The sequence below is a fragment of the Polypterus senegalus genome, chromosome 13 (genome assembly GCF_016835505.1).
Source record: "Polypterus senegalus isolate Bchr_013 chromosome 13, ASM1683550v1, whole genome shotgun sequence".
Classification (NCBI taxonomy): domain Eukaryota; kingdom Metazoa; phylum Chordata; class Cladistia; order Polypteriformes; family Polypteridae; genus Polypterus; species Polypterus senegalus.
Genome location: NC_053166.1, coordinates 23,915,175 through 23,927,898, shown reverse-complemented (window position 1 = coordinate 23,927,898; position 12,724 = coordinate 23,915,175). Strand labels below are relative to the sequence as shown.

General features: G+C 37.0%; 1 protein-coding gene across 1 annotated transcript in view; it reads right to left on the bottom strand.

Moving 5' to 3' along the window:
* The window catches only part of LOC120542149 (protocadherin gamma-C5-like), a 497,784-nt gene extending 492,390 nt beyond the window's left edge, over positions 1–5,394 (bottom strand). Inside the window, exon 1 of the mRNA XM_039774377.1 lies at positions 2,871–5,394. Coding sequence (XP_039630311.1) covers positions 2,871–5,300 — 2,430 coding nt within the window. The 5' untranslated portion in view covers positions 5,301–5,394. The remainder of the gene's footprint in view (positions 1–2,870) is intronic.
* Positions 5,395–12,724: the final 7,330 nt, after the last annotated feature.

The following is a 12,724-nucleotide window of genomic DNA, read 5'->3' as shown; positions in this document are numbered from 1 at the left end:
CCAACTCGCTATTTCCTAATTACAGGGTCTGCTGGAGCCAATCCCAGCCAACACAGGGCACATGGCAGGAAACAAACCCCAGGCAGGGTGCCAACCCACCACAGGGCACATACACGCACATCAAGTGACAATTTAGGATCACCAATTCACCTAACCTGCATGTCTTTGGGCTGTGGGAGTCCAGAGGAAAAGCACGCAGACACGGGGAGAACATGCAAACTCCACACAGGGAGGACCTGGTAAGTGAACCCAGGTCTCCTTACTGCGAGGCAGCAGCACTACCCACTGCTCCACCGTGCCACCCTTCCTCCATTCAATGTCTGTGTTTTTTGCCCATTTTAATCTCTTCTTAAACTGCAGAGTAGACTGTTAGGGAACTGAAGGAATGGCTGCTGAAAATGGGTCCCTGCAGTCAAATATAAATAATAAATTTAGAATTCGGTCATTTCAAGCAGTATAGAGATTTGCAGTACTAGCAATGTACTTTTAAATCAATTCAATGTTATCTTGATAAATACAGTATATATCACAACATGATTGTATTAGAATTGGTTTGCTTCACTACGGGTGCTCCTGCACATTCTGAAGATAGAAATGAAAAATGGTCCAGTGCAGCTTAACCTGACTTCATAGATGAGTCTGCACTGGGATGGACCACTCTTTATTTTTAACTTACAACAATATAGCTGCATAGACACTGACTTCAGCCACCCTAAAATGGTATTCAGCATGTTATAAAGATGTACAAATTGACACATTTGAACAAAACATATTTAGTAGAGACAGTTAACACAAAAAAGCAGAAAATAAGCAGACTAAAAAAGTAAAGCACTAACAGAGGCAGAACTACTGCCATTAAAGATTAAAGAATTTCTGTTCTGGTACCTTTTGTGTTAGAGACCTTTGGCTATAAGGTATTTGAGCATTTGTTTGTCAAAAGAAGTTACTATATTTTCTCATCTCAACATCCCTTGGCCAAGTTCAGCATGACTTGAAAATGTAAAGAGAATTTCATTTTGTCTATAGATACCGTAACATGTACGTCACTTATTCACAGTGGTCAGGATATTTTGCTCTTACAATGAGCATTTTAACTTCTGACACTGAATAGGACATATAATACCTAACTTTTTTAAAACCTTAATTCAAATGCAAATAAAATATATTACTGTGAAGTATATGTTCATTTCATATGGGCCTTCCATAGCTTAGATCAGTCTAAAAGAACGTTTTACTGAAGAACAAGCACCTTGCCAGTGTTTACACTTTTTAAAGTCTAGAGATGACAGTGTGCAGAATACAAAACAAAAGCCACAGGTTTTTGTAATTGCCAATAGTCACTGACATTACAGGTTTATTGAGCATTGTGAAAGGATGTTGTTCACATGTGCTGCATGATAAATATATATATATATATATATATATATATATATATATATATATATATATATATATATATATATATATATTTCATTTTAATAATTTTTTACTTGTTAAAATGCCCTCTAAAAACAATAATTTCAAAGATTTAACCTTTTATCACCAAAATATTTCAGTCCTGGAATTAAACTTCATCAATCCACGTAACCAAAAATTTGGTTTAAAAAATATGCCCACATTTTTATTTTTTCTGTTTGCAAAATGTGAACAACAAATCAATTACTATATACATATGTGCAGAAGTACATCATATTTAACAGCCATAAAGGAATATTCTGCTCATGTCGCACTTATCCAGTTGTCTGATCAAAATGTTCAAAACTCATTTGTTTTTTCCTAAAACTTTATTAAATAGATACTTTGAGATATGCAATGCACTTAATTAACCTGAAATGCAAGTCACACGAGACTAAATTTTTGAATTGATAAGACTTATGAGAATTAGAGATAGATAGATAGATAGATAGATAGATAGATAGATAGATAGATAGATACTTTATTAATCCCAAGGGGAAATTCACATAATCCAGCAGCAAGTATACTGATACAAAGAAACAATATTAAATTAAATAGTAATAAAAATGAAAAAAAATTAAAATAAAATTAATGTTCGCATTTACTCCCCCGGGTGGAATTGAAGAGTCGCATAGTGTGGGGGAGGAACGATCTCCTCAGTCTGTCAGTAGAGCAGGACAGTGACAAAAGTCTGTCACTGAAGCTACTCCTCTGTCTGGAGATGACACTGTTCAGTGGATGCAGTGGATTATTCATGATTGACAGGAGTTTGCTTAGTGCCCGTCGCTCTGCCACAGATGTTAAACTGTCCAACTTTAATCCTACGCCTAACCTCCTAATTCATCGGTCAAGAGTCTTACATATTCAAAAATATTCAATTCCTATGCTGGTCTTTCTTTTTTACGATGTGGGCTGATTTTTCTGGATGTATATTTTCAATAACATTTCATTTGAAAAATCCGTGGGTTTTGCACATTTCGAGCACTGGAAAATTGAGTATGCGACATGAGTAACTTGTATTTTTTCATAGACTTTTTCACAGAAGTGGTCACCATTGGCTTGTTTAATATAATGCACTCTTAAAATTTCCATTCATGAAAACTTGAGATATTTTTTTCCATCCGTTCTAAATGTCTAAATATATGATTTTTGGGTGGAGTATTCCTTTAAAATACTTAACACTTCTTAAACAATTTACTTTACAAAGTGGTTATGATTTAATAACGTTCCAAATAAACTTGTAAATAGTTATTTAAAAATAAACCGTTAAAGAAGTAATAACTGTTCTGCAATGCAGGTGTTATTTTTTCGCCATGCATTATTTACTATTATGATCAATTATTTTGTCACAGCATCCAAAGGTTTATAGTGAATGTGCGTGGTTGCTAAGTTTAGAGACAAATCTTTGGACTTACCGGTGTAGTGGCTTCTTGTTCTGCAATTAATTCATTCTTTAAAGTTTGTTCTGCAATTAATTCATTCTTTAACGTTTGAGTCTTTGTTTCTGTTCCACTCAGATCAATATCCACAACGTTCCCCACCAACGGTTTTACATATTTGAATTCACTGTTTCCAGAATCTGTCGTCAGGCATACTTCATAGTTGTAAACGTGACAAAGAGTTCCCGTGGCTCCAATGTCTGCATAACGGGGCGGGTAATAAGGAATAACTGGAAGAGTTCCGTTGGCGCATTCGCTGAAAAGTTTCGAGCGCCTCCATTTATGAAATTTCAAAGTTATTAAAACAATAATGAAAACAACGAAAAGAAATGATACTATCACCAATGAGAGCACCAAGTAAAATGTAAGATCGCCAGTTCCGTACTCCTGCGTAAGATCATTGAATTCTGAAAATGCCAATGCAAAGCTGTCGGTGATGGCAATATGGACAATAACTGTTGCTGAGTGAGAAGGTCGCCCACTATCCTCTACTGCAATAGTTAATTTTTGCTTTGTAGAATCTTTCTCCATAATGTGCCGAAGTGTTCTGAGTTCTCCATTGTATAATCCAATTTCAAAAAGCGTCGGATCAGTGAATTTGACAATTTTGTAGGAAAGCCAAGCATTCTGTCCAGAGTCTTTGTCTACAGCAACAATCTTAGTCACCAAGTAGCCAACATCTGCAGTACGAGGAATAAATTCTACTGTTGTTGAACCTTTACTGACAACAGGATATAAAACCTCTGGGGCATTGTCATTCTGGTCTTGAACAACTACATCTATAATGGCACTGGATGTAAGAGCCGGAGATCCTCCATCCTTTGCCATAACTGATATTTGAAATTGGCTCATCTGCTCATAATCAAATGAACGGACAGCGTAGAGGGTGCCTTCTTCTGAATTAATAGATATAAAAGAAGAAACTGAAATGTTTTGGGTAAGGTTTTCTTGAATGAAGTACGTGACTCTGCTATTGAGGCCCGAGTCGTCATCTTTGGCTCGCACTGAAAAAAATGAAGACCCCGGGGAATTGTTTTCTATAACATACGTTTTGTAATACTGCTCTTCGAACTTTGGAGAATTATCATTGATATCACTTATGTCTAACGTGATCGTATGAGATGAGGAAAGTGGAGGCTCACCTTCATCTTTAGCAACAATTGTAATATTATAACGGGTTGTTTCTTCCCGGTCTAGAAATCCATCTGTTTCCAAGCTATAAAAATTATTTATAGAGGATTTAAGTTTAAAGGGAATGTCATTATCTATAAAGCAACCGACCTTTCCATTTCTTTCAGAATCTTTATCGTGCACTTTAATAATTGCTACTACTGTCCCGGGTATTGCGTCTTCAGAAATTTGGCTTGAAACAGACATGAAATTTATACTCGGTATATTATCATTTACATCAAGTACTTCAATTATTACTTTAGTAGAACTTACGTGACCGCCATAGTCTTTAGCTTGCACTGTCATTTCATACATTTTATTATTTTCATAGTCAATTTGACCATTGAGTTTAATTTCGCCTGATTCTTGATTTATTTCGAATAAGTTCAGCGCATTATGAGAGACATGCGAGAAAAAATAAATAATTCGCCCGTGGATGTCTTTGTCAGCGTCCGTAGCATGAACTCTAATTAAGACAGTGCCCATGGGGGCGTTCTCGGGAACTGTAGCTTTATAAAGCTCCTGAGCAAAAAGGGGAGCATTGTCGTTTGCATCAAGCACAATAATTTTAATTTGGACTGTGCCAGATCGCTGGGGGTCTCCTCCATCAAGTGCAGTTAAAAGGAGAAGAAATTCTTCCTTTGTCTCTCTGTCTAGTGACATTTCTAACATTAAACTCACAGAATTGCTGCCATCGGGTTGCGTGCGTAATTTTAATTTAAAATGATCATTAGGCGTGAGAGTGTATGATTTCAAACCATTTACACCCACATCACTGTCTAAAGCACTAGGCAATGAAAACAATGTTCCTGGTGGAGATAATTCTATGATTTCTAATTGAATGCTTTCTTTTTCAAACATGGGGTCATTATCGTTAATGTCAACAATATCAACGGCAATTCGATGAAATTCCATAGGATTTTCAAGTACAATTTGAAAATTTAAGGAGCAGGGAGATATTATCCCGCACAACTGTTCTCTGTCAATTCTTTCCCTTACTACTAAAATCCCTTTATTCATATTTAATTCGATATAGTCCGAGTCCCCTTCCGTAAAAATGCGAGCTTTTCCCGTTTTAAATCTCTGGTTATCTAATCCTAAATCTTTTGCAATGTTGCCAACATAAGTCCCCTTCACCATTTCCTCAGGAATAGAATAACGAACTTCCAAGGCTGCGAGAAATGCGGAGAATTTTATAAAAAATAGGATCAGTACCTGCTGAGTCCAGACTTGCATTTTCCAAATGATCCGAAAGGAACAAAGAGCCGTCGTTTATTTTAGCTGAAAAAGGTTATCGGCTTTCTCTGAATACTCCTTAATTCGGAAGGAAATGTGTGTGCATGTCTCCGAATCTCTTCTTTGCGTCAACATGAATTGAATTTTGTATCCGTTAATTGCATTTTTCATCCTTGTATTTGTATACGGCAATCATCTTCGGTGTTTATAAAATGAGGAAATGTGATAGGGGAGGGCCTGCCGAATTGGAGCTGCGCGAAAATCACCTTATTGATCAACAGCGGCACTCACAGTCAAAATAAAAGAATGCAGAATCTCACCACATACTTTAAAATGAAATTTCATACTGAATTTCATTTAAATCTGTTCCTGGTTTTATCAACATAGCTGTAGAATTTGTATCACAACATGCAATGAACAACTACTGTACCTCTTAACGAGGAACATTTATAAGCATATAAATACGAGTAACACTAAATGCACACACGCAGACATATAATTATATGGTGGGATAACACACCCTTTTTGACGGAAGCTCGCCTTAGTTTTTATATCTTACATTTAAAATATCTTTAATGCATACTGCCAAGTAAATACAAGGTGTTCAAAAATATTCAGAAAAATGTTAGGACTTTGAATATTTACATAAAAAAGAAAGAATCATTCCAATATAGTAATGAAATAATCTTAACGAATTTCATATGTCAATCTATAAATCAGGATTGATTTATTTATTTGTTTATTATTTTTATTTTTTATTTTTTTAAGACTGAATAAGTGAATAATTTAATGACTTCAATACAACTGTACTATAAGTCACTACTGAAACCTCAGTCCTTATTTTCCTTAATATTAATTTAAACTCTCTAGGTGTGTCAAATCTTCAACACTTTTGTTTTGTTTTGTTTTTTTTTTTAAATAAAGAAACTGTACTTCAGTTTTCAATTTTCCTCATACAAAGAGGGTTTCATACATTTTCCACAATTTTGGAAGATATTTTGCTTTGCATATTTTTATAAAAGTATAAAATCTACTGAAAGCAATAGGCACCTAACACAAAGAAGGGAGTATAAAAAAGAGGTGATTTAAGTTTATAGCCATATTATGGGATAGTAGTGTTTTGTTTTATGCTGTAAGAAAGGTGTCAGGAAGGAATGCAGCACAATCAATCCATCATTTTCTAACCAGCTTAGTCCTGCAAAGGTTCACGGGGGTCTGCTGAGGCCTATCCCAACTAGCATAGGGCACAAGCAGGAACAAACCCAGGACTGAGCCCAGTCCATTGCAGTGCAAACACAAACACCCACACACCAAGCACATAATAGCACCAATTTATGATCGCCCGTGCACCTAGCCTGCATGTCTTTGGGCTAGGAGGAAACTGGAGCACCTGGAAGAAAGCCATGCAGACATGGGAAGAACATGCAGACTCCACACAGGGAGTCTCCTTAATTTGATGCAGCAGCGCTTCCACTGCACCACCATGCTGACCAAATGCAGTACAATACTTTCAATAATTATTCTAAACGGGGGAATATACAGATTCTAAAACATGTAGTTTTCAAGTGACAACATAAAGGAAAAATGCATTTATTCAAAGGAAAAGAAACCTAAGTGGACAGTTAAATAGGGTGTTTAAAAAGGCAGCACTGACAATGATACTGTAATATATGTTCTCAAAGAAGTCACACAGTAAATAATGAAATGTCTATACATGGAGATTTAAATTAATGTTTAGGAAAAATGCATTTCACATACTTAGAAACATTTGTCTGCCTATGGCTTATTATCAGAAAATGCAGCAATACAAAGAGATTAAAAGGTACAAATCTGCAGGTCCATACACTGCCACTGATTAATGATGATACTGAGTGGCCGTGGTATCACTCATTTAAATATGACTCATCAAATAAATGATATTGGGCTTCTTGATGATGCATAAAAAGAAAGGGCTAAACTATTTAAGGCAAACATTGCTTCATCAGTTTTGTAATTGTTGGAATCATATGAACTCTTAACCTTTTATCTTGTTACATTAGATGTACAGGGTCTGGCAAGGGATTGCTGTTTATTATTTCAGCAGGCCGTGTTTCCACGTCACTTTTATTTTATCTCAATTACTTCTTTATGGGTAAGTTCTTGTTGTATCAGTTTCATGTGTTCCATTTATGTTTAAGAAGATTTACTACACTAAGTAGACTCAGTGCGAGTGAATGTCAGAAGGCCTGGTGGCGGATTATTTGAGTCCTCTTGTGGTAGATCACCTGGTCCCACTGCAGTTTGCCTATTGGACAAAGATTTAAGTGAAGGACAGTCCTGTCCCCTTTTCACTTTACTCTGTATACCTCAGACTGTAAATTTACCACAAGGTCATGTTACTTGTAGTAATTCTCAAAGTGATACTGTTGTTATGGGTTTCATAAGACAGTATATGGGAGTCAGGTGGAGAACTTTGTCTCTTGGAGCAGAAAGTGTTGTCTGCAACTTAACATCAGTAAAGCCACAGAACTGGTCTTTCACTTTGACAGCACCAAAGAGCTTCTATGTTCTGTTATGGTTCAGGGAATTGATGTAGAGCTGGTCCACTTGCACCTGGGGATCCACATCAATGACAGGCTGGACTGGTCTCATAACACAGAGAAACTATACAAGAAATGGCAGAGCAGATTCTTTGTTCTTAGGTAATGGCATTCCTTTAATGTGTGTAGTGACAGCCTTCAGATATTTTAAAACTCTGTGATTGCCAATATGATATTCTGCACCGTTGTCATCACTTTGAGAGATGACCACCAAATCAAAAAATTAAATAAGAAGGCAGATTCAGACATAGGATGCACTCTGGACCCCCTGAAGATATGGAGAATTTAAAAGTTGTATTAAATTAATCTCCATCAAATAATAATGGAACATACTGTATATTAGCTATAGCCTTAGGTTATGAAAAATTTAAGCCATTAAAGGTCCGCACCTTATTTTTTTATTTTTCTTAATGCATAGAAGGTCGCCATTATCTACCAGCCTTAGGTCAGGATTGTGAGAAGTGATTTAGCGGATACAGAGAATCAATCAATCAATCAACATTTATTTATATAGCACATATTCATACAAAAAAATGTAGCTCAAAGTGCTTTACAAAATGAATAGAAAAATAGAAGACACAATAAAAAAATAAACATAAGTCAACATTAATTAACATAGAATAAGAGTAAGGTCCGATGGCCAGGGTGGACAGAAAAACAAAAAAAACCAAAGGCTGGAGAAAAAAATAAAATCTGTAGGGGTTCCAGACCAAGAGACCGCCCAGTCCCCTCTGGGCAATCTACCTAACATAAGTCAAACAGTCCTCTTTGTATTTAGGGTTTTCATGGAAGGACCTGATGATGATGGTCATGTAGACTTCTGGCTTTCAGTCCATCAATGTTGGAGAAGGTCACACCTAGGGCTGGGTGGTATGTTTTGGTTTAAAAATAATGGTGGCAGCTAGGGTAAGAAAAGTAATTATTTCTGATAAAGTACAAGAAAACATTGGTTGCATGGATAACATTTAGGAATGAAAGATTTGTGTTTTTAGAGTCAGTTAATGATGAAAAATGTTCAAATGCAAAAGAGATACGGATAAGAATTGTAATAAATGTAAGAGTCACACAACGAAGGGCACTCACTTCATTGAACTGAGACAGCTATGTACATCTTTGAAATAAAGTCCATTCTGGTTGCTCATCTTGAGACTATGAGTGTTTACCTTGAAGAGAGAGCGAGTCCATTCTGCACAGCAGAGGTAGTCGTGAAGGAGAAGATTAAAAGAAAATTGAGTGTCACTACGAAAAATGCTGCACATCTCCCTTCTAACACACTTACAATGAGGACTTTCAGACAACAAATTATTCAGCAGAAGTGTGTCAAGAAAAGTGACTGGGGCTCCTCTATTCCAACAGCAACACACTTGTAAAATGCCTCAGTGTGACTGGGATTGCCAAGTCATATTTTTTTTTTATTATTTTCCACTTTTTTCGTCAGTCCGGTGTGTGCTCAAACTGTGTATGTCTGTGCGTGTGTATTTATTTACTTAATGAGCTTCTGTAAAAAGCCGTATTTCCCTAAAGGGACAAATAGACTTTCCTCTGTTTATCTAAAAAGCAGTCACTCCATCACTCATCCACACTGTACTTTTAGGTAATAACTAACTCTAAGGGAAAAAAAAAGTTTTTGCTGTATGTTTTTAAGCTAATTCTATAACCATATACAGTCTGTGCCTTAGTTTTCCATTTCTTTAAGATGATCACCAGCCTTTCACTAGTTATTTAATCAAAATTATTTTTGGGAATGTAGATATTGCTTTTTAATATAATCTAGTATTAACAGTTTGTGAAGATTGATCACTTCATGTCAGCCATGGTTAACTCATCACAAATATTCCTGATCTGTTATGTTTAAGTTTATCGTTAAAGATTGCTTTAATATACTCATATGTGTATGATATTTAAGCAGTAAGACAAGACAAATCAGATTTTTATTTAATGGGACTATGTTTGGTAAGATCTAATCTTTAAGAAATTTCTCCAAAATGACACAGTGTTGGAAACTGAGAAAAATATACATAAATGCTTACTGTATTAAATTGTTAACTTTTACTTGTACACTCATGGTTGAGTATTACCTGGTGATGCATGCAATTTATTTGATTTCAGTTGTTGGAACTGAGGTATTATCTTTCTCTGTTTCTAGATTCCCCAGATTATTTAATATGATCTTGTTTCTTTTAATTGCTGGATCCCTTTACTTCTTCAAACATGAAGACATGGGATAAAGACAGTTTTGTGCTTAATCCCCTTGCCCGCAATACAACCAGCTACATCCAAGACACCACTGATTTCTTTAAAAAACTGTCTGCTATAGGCCCCTTACCTGAGGGATCCTTACTGGCCACAATGGATCTTGAAGCACTTTACACAAACTTCCCCCATGAGGATGGCATATTGGCATGTTAAACGTAACTCAGACAACATGATTTACCCACAGAGTCAGTTATACAAATGACAAAATTCACTTTGATGCATAATTCGGACAAGACCTCTACTTGTAACAAATGGGGGCTGCAAAGGGCTGTCGGTTTGCACCTCACTATGCAAACCTAATTATGGCAAAATTGGTGGATGATTTTATGTCAACATGCATCTTCAAACCAATGCGATAGATAGATAGATAGATAGATAGATAGATAGATAGATAGATAGATAGATAGATAGATAGATAGATAGATAGATAGATAGATAGATAGATAGATAGATAGATAGATAGATATTTTATTAATCCCATGGGGAAATTCACATACTCCAGCAGTATCATTTTGATATGAAAACAATATTAAATTAAAGAATGATAAAAATGCAAGTAAAACAGACAATAACTTTGTATAATATTAACGTTTACCCCGCTGGGTGGAATTGAAGAGTCGTATAGTGTTGGGGAGGAACGATCTCCTCAGTCTGTCAGAGGAGCAGGACGGTGACAGCAATCTGTCGCTGAAGCTGCTCCTCTGTCTGAAGATGATCCTGTTCAGTGGATGCAGTGGATTCTTCATGATTGACAAGAGCCTGCTCAGGGCCCGTCGCTCTGCCACAGATGTCAAACTGCCCATCTCCATGCCTACAATACAGCCTGCCTTCCTTACCAGTTTGTCCAGGGGTGAGGTGTCCTTTTTCTTTACGCTGCCTCCCCAGCACACCACCGCTTAGAAGAGGGCGCTCGCCACAACTGTCTGATAGAACATCTGCAGCATCTTATTGCAGATGTTGAAGGATGCCAGTCTTCTAAGGAAGTATATTCGGCTCTGTCCTCTCTTACACAGATCATCAGTATTGGCAGTCCAGTCCAATTTATCATCCAACTGCACTCACAGGTATTTATAAGTCTGTACCCTCTGCACATAGTCACCTCTGATGATCATGGGGTCCATGAGAGGCCTGGGCCTCCTAAAATCCACCACCAGTTCCTTGGTCTTGCTAGTGTTCAGGTGTAAGTGGTTTGAGTCGCACCATTTAACAAAGTCCTTGATTAGGTTCCTATACTCCTCCTCCTGCCCACTCCTGATGCAACCCACGATAGCAGTGTTGTCAGCATCTCCATTACATAGATGACATCTTCATATTCTGGACAATCAGTGAGAAGGACCTCATCCATTTTCACAATGAATATAATTCTTTCCACCCCAACATAAAGCTGAAGCTGAATTATTGAACAACACAAGTCAGCTTCCTTGACACCACCATTCAACTGAAAGACAACACCCTTGTAACTTCTGTTTTTCACAATCTGACAGACAGATGGACCTACCTGAGAAATAACAGCTTCCATCCCAAGTAAATAAGGCACTCCATTATTTTCAGCCAAGCAATATGATAAAACCATATTTGGTCAGACCCGACAGACCGGGATAAACAACTGCAGGATTTTCATCGGACAAGGTTATACCACCAAGACAACAGACACTCAAATAACAAGAGCTACTGCCATACCCAGAGACAACCTTCTGAATATGAAAACAAAGACAACAAGGACCACATTCCCCTTGTTGTCACCTATAACCCACATCTTGAACCACTTCAAAAAATTATAACAGAACTTCAGCCAATGACCGAACACTGAAAAATGTATTTCCAGAACTTCCCCTCCTGGCATACAGACAACCGCCAAACCTGCAGCAACTAATTTTCCGAAGCTCCCTAAGTGAAACAACAGAAAATGGCACAAGTCCCTGCCTACAGAAAAGATGTAAAACATGCACTCACATTTATAATACAGACGGCCACACTGTAGACTAGAACATCGCATTAAGGAATAATGTTCCTGCAGATCATCTAATGTGGTGTACCTAATTCTCTGCATGAAATGTCTTAACACTGCACTCTGGAGAAACTGGACAAACACTCCGCCAAAGAATGAATTTACACAGGTTCCACATCAAGCAAGGCAATACAGATGTTCCTGCAGCAGCCGACTTCAGCAGCCATGGACACTGTGAGAGGAACCTCAAAGTCACAGGGCTTATGGGCAACTTCAGAACACAGCAAAGAGAGAAAAGAATGGGAAGTTAAACATGGTTTAAATAGAGACAAGAGTTTTATGGCCGGATATGAAGATTGTTTGCATCTCTCGGACTTACACAGACAATCTTTTTACAAGCCCACATTGTACTGAAAAACTCATCAGAAACTCAGAGACTTTGTTGGACAGGTATCTGATCCACAGATCTTGCCTATACATTGTTCTCATCTCTTGCTTAATGAATCTTAGCCTGAAGAGGTCTATTATTTTTTTTTTACATTTAAGATGTCTCATTTAAAGGTTTTCTAATGTTACATCTGTCCTAGTGTCTATATAAAAACAGGGAACTCCAACTTCTGTATTACATCTTTCCTGAAGAA